Source organism: Argiope bruennichi, chromosome 3 (genome assembly GCF_947563725.1).
Source record: "Argiope bruennichi chromosome 3, qqArgBrue1.1, whole genome shotgun sequence".
NCBI lineage: Eukaryota > Metazoa > Arthropoda > Arachnida > Araneae > Araneidae > Argiope > Argiope bruennichi.
The window spans coordinates 100,572,082-100,591,656 of NC_079153.1; the positions used below are offsets into that span (position 1 = coordinate 100,572,082).

The 19,575-nt window shown below is 26.7% G+C and overlaps 1 protein-coding gene across 1 annotated transcript in view; it reads left to right on the forward strand.

Moving 5' to 3' along the window:
* LOC129963957 (beta-alanine transporter-like) overlaps positions 1-19,575 on the forward strand; it is a 315,940-nt gene that overhangs the window by 289,164 nt on the left and 7,201 nt on the right. The window contains exons 9-10 of the mRNA XM_056078583.1: positions 5,873-6,051; positions 7,934-7,996. Of these exons, the coding sequence (XP_055934558.1) occupies positions 5,873-6,051; positions 7,934-7,996 (242 nt within the window). The remainder of the gene's footprint in view (positions 1-5,872; positions 6,052-7,933; positions 7,997-19,575) is intronic.

Below are 19,575 nucleotides of genomic sequence, written 5' to 3' on the forward strand. Positions count from 1 at the left end.
GAAAGTTAATGCTCATCTTCTATATTAAACGGGGGTGGCGGGGGGAGTTATGCTTCACTGTAAATCGGTAGCAAAATTAAATTGGTTGTTTCTTTAACACAGATTTTGGCATTCCAAAGAAATAATACGTTGAAAATTATTCCTTAATAGAATTCAATAATTTAGCATTTAGAAATATTTATTATTATTCTTATTGGTTTTATTAAAACGACCGTTTTTTTTTAATTTTAAAGATCCACTAATTTTCCGGCAGTGATATTATAATAAGGGAGAAACATGTAAATCTTGGTCAGTTTCTAATTTATTAAAGTTCTTACTAAAATTTTAAAAACAAAAATCACAAGGTGCGCATTTTTACCATCCAATATATATTTGTTCTGAAGTTGATAGAGCCAGTTCAAAAAAAGATTCCCCTGTACAGCAGGGATACACAAAAACATACACCTACCTCTTTATTATTAGAAGTAAATGTAAACTTACTTTAACAGAATAATGCATTCATAAAAAAGATTATAATTGTTTTAACTATTGTATGATTATTTCCAGATCAATTCGTTTTAGTCATCCCTAATATTATAGTAAATTTCGTCAATTGTTTATCTCCCGAGTGGTTAAAATGAAATTTTTTGTTGTTATTCTCCAATTTGCGTCTTTTCTTTTTCTTCTATAAGTGAAGACGATATAGAGAAGAATACTAAACAATTCTTCTCTTAAAATACAATTGTGATTCAAAATCATATAAAAACATGCATCTACAGCTTTATACAGATGTATAAAAAAGATTAAGCAAAGTTGAAAAAGATGTTTCTCCCGAAACAACGCTAACTTTAAATGCTGAAGGACATCCAGTAAAACTATTATCAAATAAATTTATTCTAGTCACTCGTGATAGTAAAAGAAAAACTAATGTCTGACAACTACTGGCTGCTCAATCCCAATACTTAAATTCTTTGAGCACTATGGCTTTTATTCTAGTAAAATTTTCCGTTCTTCTATGCGACTACGTGTCTAACAAGCAAATATTTGAAAGATAAAAATGATTCTCATACCTGTTATATTTTTCTCTCTTCACAACAAAATGTACTAAGATATTATTGTTAAAGCTATTTCTTATAATGCTACAATGTTTATTACATAAATGTATATTTTCTTTCATATTTGGATATAACTATTAAGTTGACAGAAGTCGGATTGATAGGAATCAAATTGGTAAAATTTAATGAATTTTTACATCAGAGGAAAATCAAAGGAATGTTAGAAGTAGAGAAGCCAAATTATTAAAATTTCAGAATTACAATTTTTTTACTTCTTGATAAATTCTATTTTATTTAATAAACAAATCCTACTATTTATTTTATTATTTTTTTGATTTAATTATTATCACAAATAAAAATATTTAATTAATCCGATAGAAACAATGCTGGCAACAATTAAAAAGCAAAACTTTATTACCAGATGATTTCGATGATTAGTGTGTTTTTATACGTTTGAATATTATTTTCTTAATTTCCATAAAGAAATATATCGTCATCGTTCAAGTAAAAAGAAGTAAATTTAAAAGTATATTTTGAGATAGTGCCTACTTACAACTTTGAATCCTTATAATAAGAATTTATTCTGTTATTATTCTGTTATTCTTCTAAGTTATTTCTAACCTCCAAACTAGTTTACTGATTATTACATAGCTAACATTTAGCATGAAGTATTTAGATGGAATTTCTAGCCAGTTGCTGTGGTTTACTAAAGTTTTTATGGACTTTTTGTATTCTAGTTGTTGAAATGTTTACTTTGTGACCTATTTTAAGTTAATATTGTTTATTTAATTAAAATCATTTCTTTATAGATATAATGTGATTTATTTTAATGAATATAAGTTATACGAAAGTGAACGCAGCTGTGTTCCTAAGTAAAAAATTAATTCAGAAAAAATGTAATTAATTGTAATTTAAAAATATATTATAGATTATTATATTGAACTAAATGTGCCATTGGTATCGACCAAATAATTTGTCTTTCACTTTATTGTAACAGATAGTTATTGTAAAAACAGAAAAATTTTATTGATACCTTTAATATGCTTTAAAAAAAATAAGTTTTATTTTCTAAATCAATATTCTGACTTTGCCCCAAATTTCGTTTCTTAGTCTTTTGTATCTGGCAATGATTTATATCAAGATTTAACTTTTGTATTAATCCATTGTTACTTTATTGAAACATGTCGTTATTTTTCTTTTAAAAGACTGCAAAGACAGAAATGTAGGTCTTAACTTAAAAATAAATATATAATATTTTCCCTATTTTAAATTACATTTATAAGGAATTATCAACATAATTTAGACTTATTCGGGTTTTTTTAATCTTAAAAAAAATAAAGACATATAGTTGCTTCAGAAATAAAGTATGACCATTCTAATGAAATAACGAAAATAAATCAATGCCAGCACATCTAAGATTGAAATAATTGCTGCTAAACTTATTGCAAATATTTAAAAATATTATATTTGAATAACATTATTTATGCTTCATTACTTCTTTTTCATTTTTTTAATCTTATCCACTTTTTCATGAAACTCTCTATATTTAGCACGATATTAACAATTTTAACATTTATTTATAGATAATCGCTTTTATTGTATACAATATACCTACGTCAGATAACAACATTTACAGAATTGCCCAGCCTTCCTTGTTTACAGAAACATATACAACCTATTCGATATTCCTATTCTTAAGATTTTTAAGTTTCTTTTTACAATACTCAAAAAAAATTTTATTCTTTCCTAACTTGTAAGAATGTTAGAATTTCACATGTTTCTCTTTTAAGGATTAGTGCTGAATGAGTCCTAAAACAGCATTTGGAAGTGAGAAATTCTTGTTGTGAGCTTTCTCAAATGGTATTAGAAATTTCACAACGAGTTTGCATCAGTTCTGCGTTTTGGAAAAATTTAAAAACATAAAAAAAATACCAATAAGAATAATTATGCAAAAGCTGAGAATAAAACGATTTTAAAATCCGGGAGCATTATTGATTTAAAATTCCGTTTTTTAATAATCATATGTTTCGATGTTGACTTGTGACGAAATTGAATTTTTTATGAAGATTATTATTAATATTATCTTATTAAAAGTTAAAAATAAATTTTGAAATCCACGCATTAACATATTAATATAATAAAAGCAGCAAAAGCAAAGATTATACTGATTGCATTCCTGCTCAGTCAGTATCTAGCTACATTTGTCTGCAGGAAAAAATTATTCTTATTGAATTATTCAATATATTTTAGAAATCAGGAACAGTAAGGATTATTCTAAACCGTAAAATTATACAATAAGATAGACTTTATGTAATAATATGAATATCAATATGTCTAACTCTTTTACTAAAGAATTTGTTGATTTTTCTACTGATGAAGACATATTCTAAACAATTATTAAAATCATTCCAGAAATAAGATATGATTTTATATTTAAAATGACTTGAGATAATCGTCGAACAGAAAAGTCAGAATGAAATAAACAAGATTTCTTTCTCTATTTTTCCTTACAAAATTTTCCATTGATTTGTCAACTGTTAGAGACCATTACTATTAAAGAATAAGGTACAATATCTTAAAGTTGAGATGGCAAGTGATAATCATATAGCAAGGTGGACAGATTATACTGAATGCAACTCTTATAAATGCAATCTACTTCGTATTAGTTAACCTTATATTTCGGCTGAGTTAGGTTGATAAAGGGTATTCTCTTTCGAAAGGAACCACAAAATATATGTTATTGATATGTCAGAGTCACACCTGATTCCCAACAAACATACTGTGTTATAAGTTTAAAAAAATGTGCTGTAGTCCAATTTTGTTCTCATGAACTGACTAAGAATAGAAGATAGAATTTGCAAGGTACATCGAAAATTAACCCTTAAAAAATTTAAAAAGTCCGTATAAATCTTCATTTACTCACCTACGGAAAGAAATCAACATATAGAAACAAAAAGAAATTCAACATGTCTTATTTCCTTCTATTTCCGATGGCGCTGAAACAGTTTGAAACAAAGCTAAAAACTGTCTCCAAACAAAAATGAGATTCGATCGATAATGAAAATAAAATTTTTATGATAACTTTTATTTATTATTAACTCCAAAGGTATTTGATATAATCTAGTAAAGCCTTTTTTTTATAAAACTATCTAAGCATGATCAAACGGAAGTAATATTTTGTAAGAAAAAAAAATCAAAACTCTTAAGTATTATAACAACAGGAAATTCAAAAAGTATTTGCATATATTTTATTTATTTATTGCCTTTTCTACATCCGTTAATTCGTTTCCACATATTCGTCATGAAAAAATGTAACAGAAATGGGTAAGAATGTTTCGTCTGGAAAAAAAATTTTCATTTCAATAATTATGGAAAGAATGAAGAAATCTACATATCTTCAGAACTTTTTATTTATTTGCTCAAAATAATGATATTGTTTTCTTTCTTGAAGGAAATTATCACTTCATTTGCTAAGAAGGCAAAATAGTTAACAAAGTAATTTTTAATGTAGTTTTTTTTTCTTGTCATCTTTACAAAATATCACTGCCGAGTTTGTTAAGAATTCGAAAGAAAATTCTACACTTTCATTGCATTTTTTTTTGAATAAAATTACTTTAAGGAAGTCAAAGTTAATTTGAAAATAAAGTTATTTCCTGGCCAAATGTCCCGTTTTTTAAAAATATAGAAGAAAAATTCAGAATGAGACGGTAGATTAAACTTGTCGAATTCGCATGATTAAATACCAAGATTTGAAGTAAAGAAATAATAATAAAAAAATTACTTTTGTTACAGGATGACTTTTTTATTCTCTAAGAATGTGTAATATAGGAAAAATGAAATGAATCGAAATTTTTCCAAAATAAACTTGCAATATAAAAGTATCAGTCTTAAATTATTTTGCTCAAAAGTTTTTAGTTTCTTCTATTTCCTTGAAAGTTTCAAGTAGTTCTTTCCAAAATAAGTGTACCTTTTTTTTAATAATAAAATTGAGTGTAAAACATGGAAAAGATGTCGTTTTTCTGTAAGATATGCTACACCTTTCAAAATAATTACAAAAATGTTTTGAAAAATTTTATTCGGATGTTCTTTATGGCTTCAAGCGTAAACCCACATATTTAAAAAAGAATTATAATAAATAATGAATGTGTCTATTCTTCTTATGTCTTTAAAAAATACTTCTAAATTAAATATTTTTGAAATAAAAATCTGCTTTATTGAATAGCAATCTTCTTGAGGTTTTTAAGAACCTTTGGTCATTTTCTAAAAACTCTTTTCTACTCATACTGGCAATTTAAGCGAGTTAAGCCTCTTAGTTCAATTTTAATTACACTGAAATTTTGATTACTATTTAAATTGAATTTCTATTTTTCTACGGTGGCTCAGTCAGCTTAAGAAATATCAAATTTCAAAGTTAAAAAATGGAAAATATTAAATTAAAAATAAATGGAATTTTTTTACCCTGAAAATTTGAAGAAAAAAACATTTCATAGATTTTTTAATAATGTGGATATAAGTTTCACAATCAAATGGTAGATTTCTGACTTTGTATTGTTTTCATTTGATTTGTTTGGGATTTATTTGACATAAGATCCATGGTGTTATCTATACCGTGTCCAACAATGGGTCAAATCATATCAATATAAAACAGTAAATGAATTGTATGTAAAAAGTTATTCTAAAATGTTAACAAATGAATGGAAAAAAAATATGGATTTCAAAAATATAAAGAATTAAGCATGAGGTATTTGATCCCATACCTCAATACAGATATTAACTGAAATCTCAATTCATTCCCTTAATTAGTCATATCTTTTTTTTTTTTTTTTTTTGCCTTGTAGGCTGAAGATTACCCATTTCTCCCAATGAGTATTTTCGGAAGTCTATTGCTTTTAAGCGCAATATTCAGCATAGGATTGCCAGATACGAGATATCTAAAGAATTTGCAAACCCTCCATGATGCTGAAATGTTTGGCAAATATTGGAAATGGAAGGATTATTTTACTTCTGGACCAAAGAAGTAAGTTTGATTTTTTTTTACCTTAAAAACTCTTGGTGCATGTGGGGAGAAATTTAATTTTTAGATTTATCAACCACAAAACTAAACTAAATATTTTCTCAACGTAAAAAGAAATGGAATTGAAATTTTATCAATTATTAAATTATATCAGTTATCTTTTTCTAGGCTTTTCTTCTTAACTATTTTTTTAATGATTTATATTATGAATATTTCTAAATATTTTTAAATCACACTACTTCTATTGCATTAAATACATGTAATACGCATTTGATGGTTTTAAAAAATTGGAAGAAACTACTATAAAAATAAAGCATACAAGGTATGATTTGCAAAGGAAATGATAAAAAAAAACTTTATAATGAATGCCATCATACGAGAATTGGAATCTAATATTAGTACAGTAATACATTCTGAATACATTATAATTGTTTTCCAAACGAATGACATTATTATACAGCATAATATGGGTAATTTATTTTAAAAAGTAATGCAAGTCCATTTTTCTTATTTTGAGAAAAATTACGAGTTGGTAAATTAATTAATTAAAAAATATATACTTATTATATCAAGTCTAGCAATGTTTCTACTAATTTTTCAACATGCTATTTGATTACATAATTTTTAGGCGAATTTAATTAAAAAATATCTATTTACAAGCAGTAATGTTTTTTATTAATTAGTCAATTTTAAATTTTGTTTAATTTCACATCTGACTGATTAAAAATCGCTTAAAATGTATAAATCCAATTTCGTGCATAAATATTGACAGGAAATAAAATAGAAACATATATATATTTTTTTACTTTGGCAATTAATTATATCTTTATACTAGCATCCTTTGGTGACCAAGTGGTCACCAAAGGTACTCACTAAAGTACTCACTAAGCACTCACTAAAATTTTTAATTGATTTTGTAACTTGCATTCTTGAAAACTTCTTCAGCAAAATATTTTTAACTTTTATTTCTGATAAGTCATATAATTCATTTGTCCGTTGTCCTGACCTAGGGGTAGCGCGTCTTCCTCCTTATCTGAGTATCTCGGGTTTGAATCCTGTTTCGGGCATGGTTGTTCTTCACCCTATGTTCTATCTGTGAGGTGTGTGAAAGAGTAAAAAAGGCTGTGAAAGCGAATGTGAGAGTGTCATCTTCATATAAGCTAGAAGTCAGACTTCTGCCCTCAGGTGCTCTGGGGTTCTTATCCTCAGAAGTTACTTCACCCCCTCACCCCCCGTTTCTAAGGTAACGCAGGGACGACATCATATAATCCATACTACAACGGAAGCCTTACCCTGCCATATCCTTTGTACTAGGTTTCTGTTTAATTTTCTGCAAATTCCCATAAAATTGAAGCGGAAAAGCTTAAACTTCATTTAATACAAAATGTTTTTTGCAAAAATAAAATAAAATATAATATTTTGAAGTCCGATTTACAATACATTTTTTTAATATAATTTATACAATATACCAAAGAATAATTAAATAAAAAAAATTCCGAATCATTATAAAATTTAGTTCTATTTTTACTTTCAAAAGGATTTAAATGACGTAAATAATAATATTTTATTTTTTTCTGTCAATAAATGTACTGCTACAAAAAATATAAGTCGAAATTTTATACACATCTTTGATCCTAAATGTATATCTGTTTATTCTTAACTTCTTCTGCTTATGCTTATTCAATGATATATTCTAAGCACTCCTACTTTAAAAAAAATATCAGACTGAGTATAATTTTGTGAATATCATTATTTTAGTACACTATCAGCAGTTCTTCTTTGGACAAAAATCTTTGTTCTTTGTTTTTTAATGTTAATTAAGTCCAAACTTTTATTTTGAATATCTATATTTAATCGTCCTACAAATTTAACTTCTTTTTAATAGGGCCGACCACAAGAACGGAATTCTAAAAAGCATGGAAAAGAAGCCACAGTCACCCATCCTGGGGTAAGTTTTTCCAAGACAACGTTGTTATTCCTTAAAAAGAAAGAAACATTCCAAAATCCCTACCATCACTTTTATTTGATCAAATAATGAGGAAAGAATGAGTATCCCATGTTTGGAGAAAACAAAGTCGAAACAAGGAAATGAAAGGTTGCAAACGATAGAATCATTTCATGGAATTTCTATTCAAGAATCAAATATCATTTACCCGAACGTGAATAAGCTCCTAAGTGTTGACTTCGCTGCTAATTTTTTTCTCGTTTGCTATTTCTCCCTTAACCGTATTCGCCTCTGAATGTTAATAGGGATATGTCTCGGTAAAAATGGAGTAAGTAAAGTCCTAGAGACTCTTCTTAAGTAAAAATAATGGCGAAGTATTCTTTAATCTATAGTAATTATTAAATAAATCCCACTTTCTAATTAGAGGGAGTAATTATGTATTCTCATTACTTCGCAAATTTAAACCATGTAAGGAGTGCTTTTTTTTAACTTATAAAAGAGGATAGTTTAAAGTACTTCAGAAGAGGTTTAGTTTAACAATGTATGAAAAAATTTATAATACGGAACATCAGAGTGCATTTATAAAAACCTGAATTAGGTTACGCGTTTGTTTCCAAAAACTTTTTAAAATATAAAATTCGTATACTGGACGATAATAAAAAATGAATCTCTATCTTAATGAAATTTATCTTGCCTTAAAGGTAATTGTACAGATAAAATCTTAAAATCTAATATTCCTAATCTTATAAATATATCCTAAATGGTAACCGCGTATCTTAAAAATTACCACATTTTGATATATAAGTGAAAAAATCTTAGTTTCAGTGATGACACTGATACGCAAATAGAAATTGAATTTTTGATTTAAAAGTATTTCTCCAGTTACAAAAGAAAGGGTTAATATGTGGTATTGCACCTCTTGAAATTATTTGAATATGCGACAAAATACTAGACGTAATCTTAACGTATCGCATTATATTTTCATTTAGTGGGTGTCAAATTTCCTCAAATTTTTTAGCATACACTTTACTAAAGGTGTTATTCCAGAAAAACGTCTTGAATGCTATTGGTATACGATAATTACAAAATATTAATGAATTTAGCAATTTTATTGAATTTATCGTGTAATCCTTGGCAAACTTTTTGAAGAATAATTCATGGAATGTGGTTAATATTGTTCGAAAATTGAGTTTGAGATTTAGATATGTTTTTCCAAATCAATTGAAACAAAAATTTGGCCTAAAGCAACATGCATAAAATAACATACATAATAAACAACATTTGTCATAAAATTACATATCAAATATAATACATTTAAGTCATTGTGTTTTTGAGTGTCATATTTGCATGTTTCTGATAGTACAGATGGACAGACTGTCAACTTCTTGTTAGATTTAGCACAAAATTGTAGGTTTATCTATAGTATAGATGTTAATTCCTAGTACCGAATTTCATCTATCTAGTTCTCTTTGTTTTGTAGTTATCGTGTTAACTTATGTTTGAACAGATGGACAGAGACTTCCGCTGAAAGGATTTTTTTTTTCAAAACTTTATAGAAATCTACAAATTTGGTGTAAAGACTGTATACCAAATTTCGTTTGTCTAGCTCAAAGTGTTTTTTAGTTATCTTTGCCACATACAGACAGACATTTTTCAAAAAAATGTATTTTTTCGAAATAAGGTAGGTTTGAAAGTTGAGATTCATCCAAAATTTCGAATTCGAATATTTTGGCGATTACTCTAGTTCCTCTACATTACACATACAAGACAATAAAAGAGGGGAATACTGTAAAAGTAGAAATTTAACTACAAACTATTAACTATAAAACCTATATTTTGGAAAGGGGATTATGTGAATAATACAAACACTAATGTAATGTATCTACATATACATATTTTTTTGTTTATTTCAACTTGAAAATTATTCGGAAATTATTTATCAAATTATTACACTGTTCTTTTGTGTTATTTTTTTTTAATATTTTTCAATTTCAGATACTAAATTTAAGTTCTCCAATAATTATGTTCCCAAGGTGGCTTCTCGACTTTGATTTTACCTCGTTTCCCTGTAACCATATCCGCCCTAGAATGTTTATGGGGTCATTTTTTTTCTAAAAGTTGAAGTAATTGAAATCATTAAGAATTCTCTGAAGGGAAAATTATGGTGAAGTATTCTTTAATATCCTAGCAATTATTAGATAAATTTACTTCATAATTAGAAAGAATAATTATGTATCCTCATTATCTAGAAATTTTAAATCATGTAAAAACTTTTTTCTAACTAGAGATAGTATTTGAAGGTACTTCAGCCATAGTTCAGTTTAAGGTTGTATAAAAAAATTTAATACATAGCATCAGCGTGCAATTATGAAACCTTTATTTAAAGAAAGAATTTTTTTCTTAAAGTATTTAGTAGTAGACTATTTAAAGTACGAATAAGAATAAAGAAAATAGTTAGGTCTGGAATGTGATCGATGTTGCATTAAATATAATTACATTTCTAGAGTAATTGCAATTGTCTCATTTCGAAACATAAAACAAAACAAATCTTATGCATAAGAATTGCTTTTAAAAATGATAAAAACTAAAATGAAATTTAATAAAATTTCTTAGTATACTGCTTTATTCAGTTATTTGTTTGTTTGCAAATAGTTTTAAATTGTTGACAGAAAATGATTGTTTTATTTCTCATAAATAATGCTTTTTTAATTTCAAATTTAGATGTTTTATATGATTATTAATATTCATTTATGTTTAATTTAGTATTTATTAAGTATTGTTTGAGATTTTGACAAACCATGATTTTACAATGATACCACCTTTACCACTGATAAAATAGATAAACTTTAGGATAGTTCATAATTTCTCTGAAACTGAGGAAGCCAAGTGAAGGTTTTGCATTTTTAGTGTGTTTCTCGAGCGATAAGTTATTCTTGAAAATATCATTACTTTATCCCAAATTTCTTAGAATACAATCTGTTTAGGAAACTGAAAGCCTTCAGACTCAAGGAATATTTTATAATATATAGTCAAACTTCTCCTTATTCTCCTCATGATACCACTTTATTTCATATAAATTGATAATTATCTAATTTACACTTTGTGACACCACTCACGGGACCAATTCCTTCAAATGATATAATATAAATTAGATATATTTACCACGATTTCTATAAAATCTTTTGATAATCAGCAATGATTTATTCTGTGCTTGCTATAATAATAATTATTATATTGATGTTATGCGCATAAATCATTATTAACCCGTTTGCCGTCCTCTCCTGTCCGTGATTTTTTTTTTTTTGCTTCATTAGAACAAATAAAATAAAAACTCAAACAAGCAAACATTTACAAAGAGTTTTAAAATCTATAAGAACGCTTGAAGCTTGTTACGGCCGACCTACTGAAGTTTCACTTAAACGCACTAGACGCTTACGGACGACGAAGAGGTTAAATAATACCAGAAGATTTAATTTCGCTATTAGTTAACCTATAGACATTATGAACAGTTCCTTAACTGTACACAAATAGCTTTTGATCATTGTCTCATTGACAAATTCCCAAGATTTTCAATCCAAGTGATTTTATATTATAAAATGAATCGTCCATTAGAAATGAATCTCGTATGGTCTCGTCTTAATTATTGTAATTCATTTATTGCAATTCCTTTGCATGTCTTTCTAATCTTAGAATTCTAAAGTAACAAAGAAAAACACTCTTCAAGTATGCTAAAAATACTAGTGTACCTTTAAAACAGAAAGGAAAGTTAAAAACACAACAAATAAATAACATTGTTAAAAAATATAATACAAATAAATTAATTAAATTTCGTTAATACCTTTCTAAATAAATTAATTATATTTTTAGTTTAATAAAGTACACGAAATAACTATGTGACAAAGAGTTTTCTTTATAAAAATTTTAAGCCATCACCATTGGGACGAAAATACCAAAATAAATTATCATGCATCTGCTGTACCTTATACAACAGCTATGGAAAGAAATAGTTTAAAATTTCACATGCACTTCAAAAGACACTTCTTTTGAACATTTGCCTCTATCTTTTATGGCAATATATTCTTTAAAATGACGATATATTACTGGAGACATAATGTCAATTTATTTCTTTTAATGAAATGCATTTTCTTCTAAAATTAATGACCATAATATTTTACTTAATTATGAAAATACATTCATGTATTTTAGATATATTATTCTTCTATAAAGCTTATTAATTATATTTATTTATAGCCATTCTTTACCACATTGTTGAAATAGTTTTAATTTATATTTGATACTTCTACTTTCAATTCTTCATACTTCAATAATATGTTTGCAATTCTAGAAAACTAGCAATTTGTTTTGTATTTTACTATAATGTGTATTAAATCAAACAAAATTTTAATTTTTGAACAGTAAATATATCATATGTCTTTTGTGCCATAAAATAATAAAAACGAACCAATTTTACAACTTATAATCCAATACTGGCATTTCATAGAATTTGTATGACACTTCAAAAAACGTTCCGCATAGTTTTTAAAAAATATCAATGGCATATACAGGCTACGATAGATTTTGTTATTCTATTCTTCTTATTTACAAAATAGAGTCACAAAGTCAAAAGAAATCCCAGAGTTTCAGTAAATGTTACTTAAAGATAGCCGATACTGAGTATCTCTATTGTCTTACCATATAGAAACACACAATAGCATATTTCTATTATCCTGTCACAAATTTAAAGTTCTATCACGTCTTTTTGAGTTGGCGAGGCAATGAAATATACATCCTAGGCTCCGAAACAATCTGGATGTTTTCAGCCAGCATCTACAAATAGGATAGCCGTGATCTGAAACACTTATTCAGTGTACCATGCATAAAAACTGGCGAAAGAAGTCTTGTGTTCCTTATTTTTGAAAAGAAATATTTAAGCTTTTAAAACCATTTTATATTTCACTAATATTTTGCTTAACCTTACGTCACATTTCGTCATAATTATAATTTATGCTTCAACAGAGTGGTGTAAATTCAGATTTGATTTTTAAAAAATAAAAGTGAAATTGAGAGAAAAATATTAGGATGTTTTTACATCTCTCTCTAATAATAAATCTTGAAGTTTTGATAAAGTTGTACTTTTCTGATACTTTAATATTTTGTCTACACTTATTTCTTTTCGATTATATGGAGATTTTACTATCTCAGAAAAAGTGATTTCTGAAAAAATATCCTCATTATAATTTATTTTACGACATAAACAAATTATAAAAGCCTTCTCTCGTGTTCTAAGGAAATACATTTTTCAAATTATCTGCTCTAGTGGTCGTTATTGTAGTCTTAAAACATTGTTTGTTAGTTAATAAAAGTAAATGAATAGTGAATAGGATTGTTAATAAGTATATCTTATATTTGATTAAAAATAATATTGCCAAAATTTTCATTGAAAAATGTTATTTAGCATTTATGTGTCTTAAAATTGCATGTGGTAATTCTTTATAGGCTTTTAAGTTTTGATACACATAGATACCATTTTTTTTATTTTGAATTTGCATTTATTTAATTCGTATTGTATTATTATTTATATCGCATAGATTTTACAACATTGATTCAGTTCAGTTTAATTTTTTATTTAAATATCACATTTTGAAGCTATGTGACCTTATTTTGTGGTCACCTTTTCCCTTGTAAAACCTTTTCAAATGATTGATTTAACACTCAATCCACAATAATTTTTTTCCAATTTTCAAGGACAAAGATGTATTGGTATTCGTTTATATTTGCGATTCCTGAGATAAATCTCGAAACGGCGTTGGAAATTTCGATACAATCTGAAAATCACTTATTAAACCTGGGAATGCAACTTTGCTGGCGAATTCTTGGCATCTTATATATATATAACGTTGCTTGGCGATCTATTAACGTTATCTAAAATTCTCCAAATAAACTCATTATCTTGGCTTTCTTGACGTATTCGGAAAATCACCAAATTGGGCGCTTTTAAAAAAACAAGCACTAAGAACTTCTTTCCGTATTTAAAGTGGCTTGTATACACATAGGATCTTTCAGTAAAATATGATGTCGATTTCGCAAATCTCAGTTCCATACCCCGTATTCGAGATTCTGGTTGTAATTGATTGAGGTGTACTGAATGTGCCTCGTATCGGCAAAGGTAAATGACAAAGAGATGTAAAAGAAATTATGATTTTGCAGTTCAATTGTGGAACAATATTTTTTAGAGATAACCAAACAGGCATCTTAATTATTTTGAAATTATTAACATTTCAGGTTTGAATAAATAACGGATATCTATAAAAAATATATTATGCCTCTGGAAGTAACATTTTTTTCTCAAATAAATTCTTCAAAACTGTACTTTTTGTGATCTTTTAACATGTTTTAAACTAATTTACGATAGATTTAAGTTCTGAATCAATTCACATTAGCTCTTATAATAAAAATACCTGTTTAATAGCTTTTAATAAATACTCTCTTCCATTAGTGCTTTTGGGATTTCTCAAAAAAAAACATTTACTTTATAAAAACTACATATTGCAAGTATTATTAATTATTTTCATTCCTAATATTTATTTAAAAATAAAATAAAAAAAATTATAATCAAATAATGGAACCATTTTTTATTGTAATAGCTTTTGAACTTTGGAAAGGATAGCTTTAATCATTTTTCTCATTTCCATTTTTCATATTCATATATCAATCATAAGAAAATAATAATTTAAAAAGAATAAAAAGGAATAATTCCGAATCTTTTCTACACTAATGGGAATATCTGAGCGTTTAGGCTCATTTGCTTCCTGTCTGAAGTCAATGCAACTCATTCCAAAATAAAATACGAAAGTAATTGTTCATTAAAAACTCATTAAAATATAATTAATTGACAGAAGCCAAAAACTCTTTCAGAGTTGTGTTTTAAAAACTGCCAAGTTTGAATCTTATTTCGGGAAAAATCTGAAGCTTTATACATATATTTCTGACGATATTCTCTTAAATATCTTAAAGGGAAACATCTTTTATTTAAGTGTTAAAGATTCAATGGGAAACGAGATTAGATGATAAATGAAAAGGTGATTCTGAAATAATTTTGAATTAGCTTTAATCAAAATATCACCAGTATATTTAGGTAACTTGAAAAATCATATTATAAAGATGAAACTGTAGAAGCATCTTGATTGCAATTAAAAATAAATAAAAAAATATTTCTAAGATAAAAAAAAACGTACTATCCTAAACATTATTTCTATCAGAATCGTTTTTCTCGGTTAATGCACAACAACCTATTTGCAAATTACTCCTGAAATATAATATGAAGTATAACTCTGATGAAATAAGATATATATGGCTAGGATAGTTTTTATCAAATTCAAGGAGCAGAATTATTAGTTTATGCAGAAAACACATTATTTAAGAAATCTACAGTGAACTTCTCGTTCTAATAGCTAAGAGAGTTCTGTTGGAAGACGCGAAAATATAAATTGCTATAATTAAAGCCGCATTGACTGCATATATAAAATGACATTTACAGTAATACTTTTTTGCAATCTTGAGAAGGAAATATTTCTAAATATAAGACATATGAAAAACAAAATACTTTAAAATTTTAATTACTGTAGGATTAATAAAATAAAATACAACGGATAATGATCCAAATACAATGAAAAACCTAAAAAAAAACAGTTTAATTAGCCGCAAAAATAAATATGTCATAAATTAATGCAACAATTTAAGCAAAGAGTTGAAGATATAAATGAAAAACAAATAACATGACGCATATAATATAATATTTCATGTTTAAAATGTAAGTTAAAAGGAAATTTACAAAAGAATAAAAAAAAAAGAATATGTATATTTTATAAAAATTATATTATAATATATAATATTATTATATATATTATAATATTACATTATTATATACATATAATATAATTTTATAAAAATTATATGTATATTTTAAAAAGAATATGTATATTTATCAGAAAAAACATAACCTAAAAATTCTAATTGGAACCTGAATGTACATGTTAAAACTATATAATAGAAGTAAATATTTAATTTTTAAACTAATATTCAGCTCTTCAAGTGATTTAGACTGAATTCTACAGTATGGTCTCTTTCTCATTACTATGAGTATTCGCAACAAATTTCATTTCTTCATATCTCAGGATTATATCTGAATGTGAAATATGTATCATTTCATCGAATTTAACCTGCATATTGGAAAACCTTTTCATCTGCTTTTAAAGTTGCATCAGTATCATCAAAGAAAACGATTGCTAATTCGATGCATAATATTTTCTCGATTTTTACTTCTGTAATTGTAAACTCAGCATTTCAGAATCTAATTATATCGACAAATTTATATAAATAATTTACATAGTTTTTTTTTATAATTTTAGTCATTTAATTCCTAATTTTAATGTGTCACTATTAATTTTATATTTATATACACATTTCTTGTTTTGGTTATTTAGCGAATATATAGTTCCCTTTAAATGCATTACTTTGTATATAATCATACATTTTATCTGTATGATTAAATAGTTGCATTATTGTTTTTAATGGTGTGTTTCCCTTAGAATTATAAATTGTAATATATCCTTTCCCTTTCAAACTTTTAATTTGGATAGCAAAATTATATATGTAATTTTTTCATTGCTTATTTTTTATAAACCATATTATATAAAATATAATAATTTTCCACTTGTATTTAGAAATCCTTTTCAAAAAGCATGTGTTTATAACTAGTATCGACATGCTACTATCATTAGTATCTGCACATGCTTCCCCAAACATTTTGTGAGGGAACTAAAAACATATTTTAGAAAGAGCTCCAGCCCCTAAAAAATGAGAACTAAAAAATGGTAAATATTGTGAGAACCAATACCTTAAATCACAAAAAAATTGTTCGGTTTGTCCTTATTGACGTCACAGCAACGATATCTTTTAAATTTCTCAGAGGACTACAAGACATGTTTCACACTTACGACATTATAAAACAATGCTCATTTTATAATTTAACTTAAGAAACATTGATCGAATTTAACTGGCAATCATTTCATTTATGCCCTCAGCAATGTCTTACAGGATTAGATCATAATAAGATTTTAGAAAAGTATTACATTCGAAAGATTGAGCATTTTTGAAATGAGAACTATGAGGCCATGATCACTGATCAGAATTCCTCATATCCCTATGAGGACATACGATGTCACATATATAAATATGAATAAACTTCTGCACCAACTCCAAAGAATTAGCCAAAAATTCAAGACATGGCACTTCAGGGCTGCAACAAATTTTGCCACAAAGATTAGAGAATTAGTGCACCTAACCAATGAATACCAATCGCTACAATCAGTTTTCCAAAAGAAAGGAACATTTTCACTTTATAATGTTTTTAGGCTGATAAATATTCTATAAATAAATTGGAAATGAAAATCGTAATATTCAGAAAAGAGTATTCCATAAAGTAAATCTTTGAAGAGAGAAACATCAAATTTTGTAAATTTGTTTTGGAAGAGTTAGTGCTAAACAAAAAAAAATGCATAAATTTTTTATCAGAAATTAATTTACATTTTTACGTTCATTGCAATTTTAATTACGAAGTACATTTGGAATAATACACATGAAAGACATCCTTATAACAAATTAAAATTCAAGAATAAAATTTCCACTGATACTAATTTGGATTCCTTAGAGATTTTTCTCTAATTTTAGTATTGATTTCAAAATTAATTTTCCACAAATTTTTAATTTTGCTTTTAATTTTTGTAATGAAATTAAAACCAATTTTGTTTTCTTCAGATTTTACACTTCTTTGGTCAATAATTCCTATTCAGAATTTCCATTGTTCCTTTCATTAAAATATCCCTTTGGAGCTCTTCCTGTCTATTGTATGATATTAAAATTACCAATCACAGAGTACCAATTAAAATGCAATGACGTCATTAATAACATTAGTTTCTACGATGCTTCAAACTATGAATTCGAAATTCATTTGTTTTCTTCTCATAACATTTCCCATTTGACATAACTTCTGCATTTTCTCTCTGATGTTATAAGACGGAATTATTTTGCAAAGTAAATCTGAAAATGCCTCTAAGAATAGTATCGCATAATTTTTCCAGCCTCCGCAATAAACGCAGACATATCTACGTAGACATGAAACTGAGTGGGAAGTCAAACGTCTGGAGTCTCACGGAATGAAGTCTCAAATGTCTGAAACTTGCAGACATTATAATTATTCAAACTTATCTTTCCTTTTTTTGTTAATGAGGCTTGTTATTTAAAACTGCTTCGCGTGTTTTGCTATTTGCGTGTTCAATGTCTGTTCAGTGGATAAATTTTTCTTTATTGATTTATGTCAGTTTTTCTCAAAAATTTTAGGAAGTTTTTATTTTTATTTATTTATATAGAAGATTCTCAAAAGTTCTTTGAATTTTGTTTAAACGTCTATAGAGAAAATGAATTTCAGTTTGCAATCTCTTAGAACACTTTATTTTAGTAAATGCTATTGTTTAGAATGTTACTTTTCAATATTCGCACTGTAATGTTTAAAAGCTAGATACTATTTTCTTACACTACTGACTATCTGTTAATTCCGAACTAACGTAAATGCGGCTATCCAACGGAGTGAGAGTATTATGGGAGTCAATAGATACTCAATTGTTATATAAATCAGGTAATTCTCAACCTAGCTATAAATGAATGTTGCAAGGTCGTGTTACCTCCACTCCAATATAGGAACATAACTTCAACAAATGGCTTTTGGCCTTTTGGATTTCAGTCTCAATTTACTGTTGTAGCAGTTACTGTGATTCAGTCTAGCCATGTAGCAAAGTTAGGCAGGTGGTTATCCTAATGTGATTACTCTTGCATCTCTTAAACTCAACATGCAATATCAGTTCATTTTAGTAATAGATCTTTTTACGAAAATTATATTCCGATATACATACATAATTAAAAACAGTAACTACTATCATAATAAAATTTTATGCACTGTCTTGATATTAAACTGCAGGTATGCATGAAATTTTTGATTAAATCGATGGAAAGGGAGTCTAAAAATTCATAACCGATTCTCTTCATTATTCTGGTAAAGCCGTTACAAACCATACTTTGTAATGAAAAGATGAAAGAGGAATAATTGCACTGAAGTATGTTTTTATTTCTTTGATCAATAGGAATTATATCCCAGCTACAAAGAATGTATCTTATAGGAAAGAATGCGTGGGTCCAATTTTCTTAAGCTACCTGATTTCAGTCTTTCATTATTCCTATTGATATCTTCTCATCTATAGTTCATTATATTGATTGCTTCTGAGAAAAGTTTCATAAGAGCTCATTTATATTCATTAACTATTATGGATAACATTTGTTTAGGACCTTTGATCCTCCATAGGAATAATTTATTGCTTACCTGATATTTGTCAAATGCATATTTTAATACTTGTTCTTGTTTTGCTATCTCTAAACTTCACTTATATGGTAAGTTTGGAATAATACACTCGTAAAGCTTTAAGATGTAGGCACCTGAGATTTCTTTTTTTTTTTTTTTAAGTTTAAGCTAA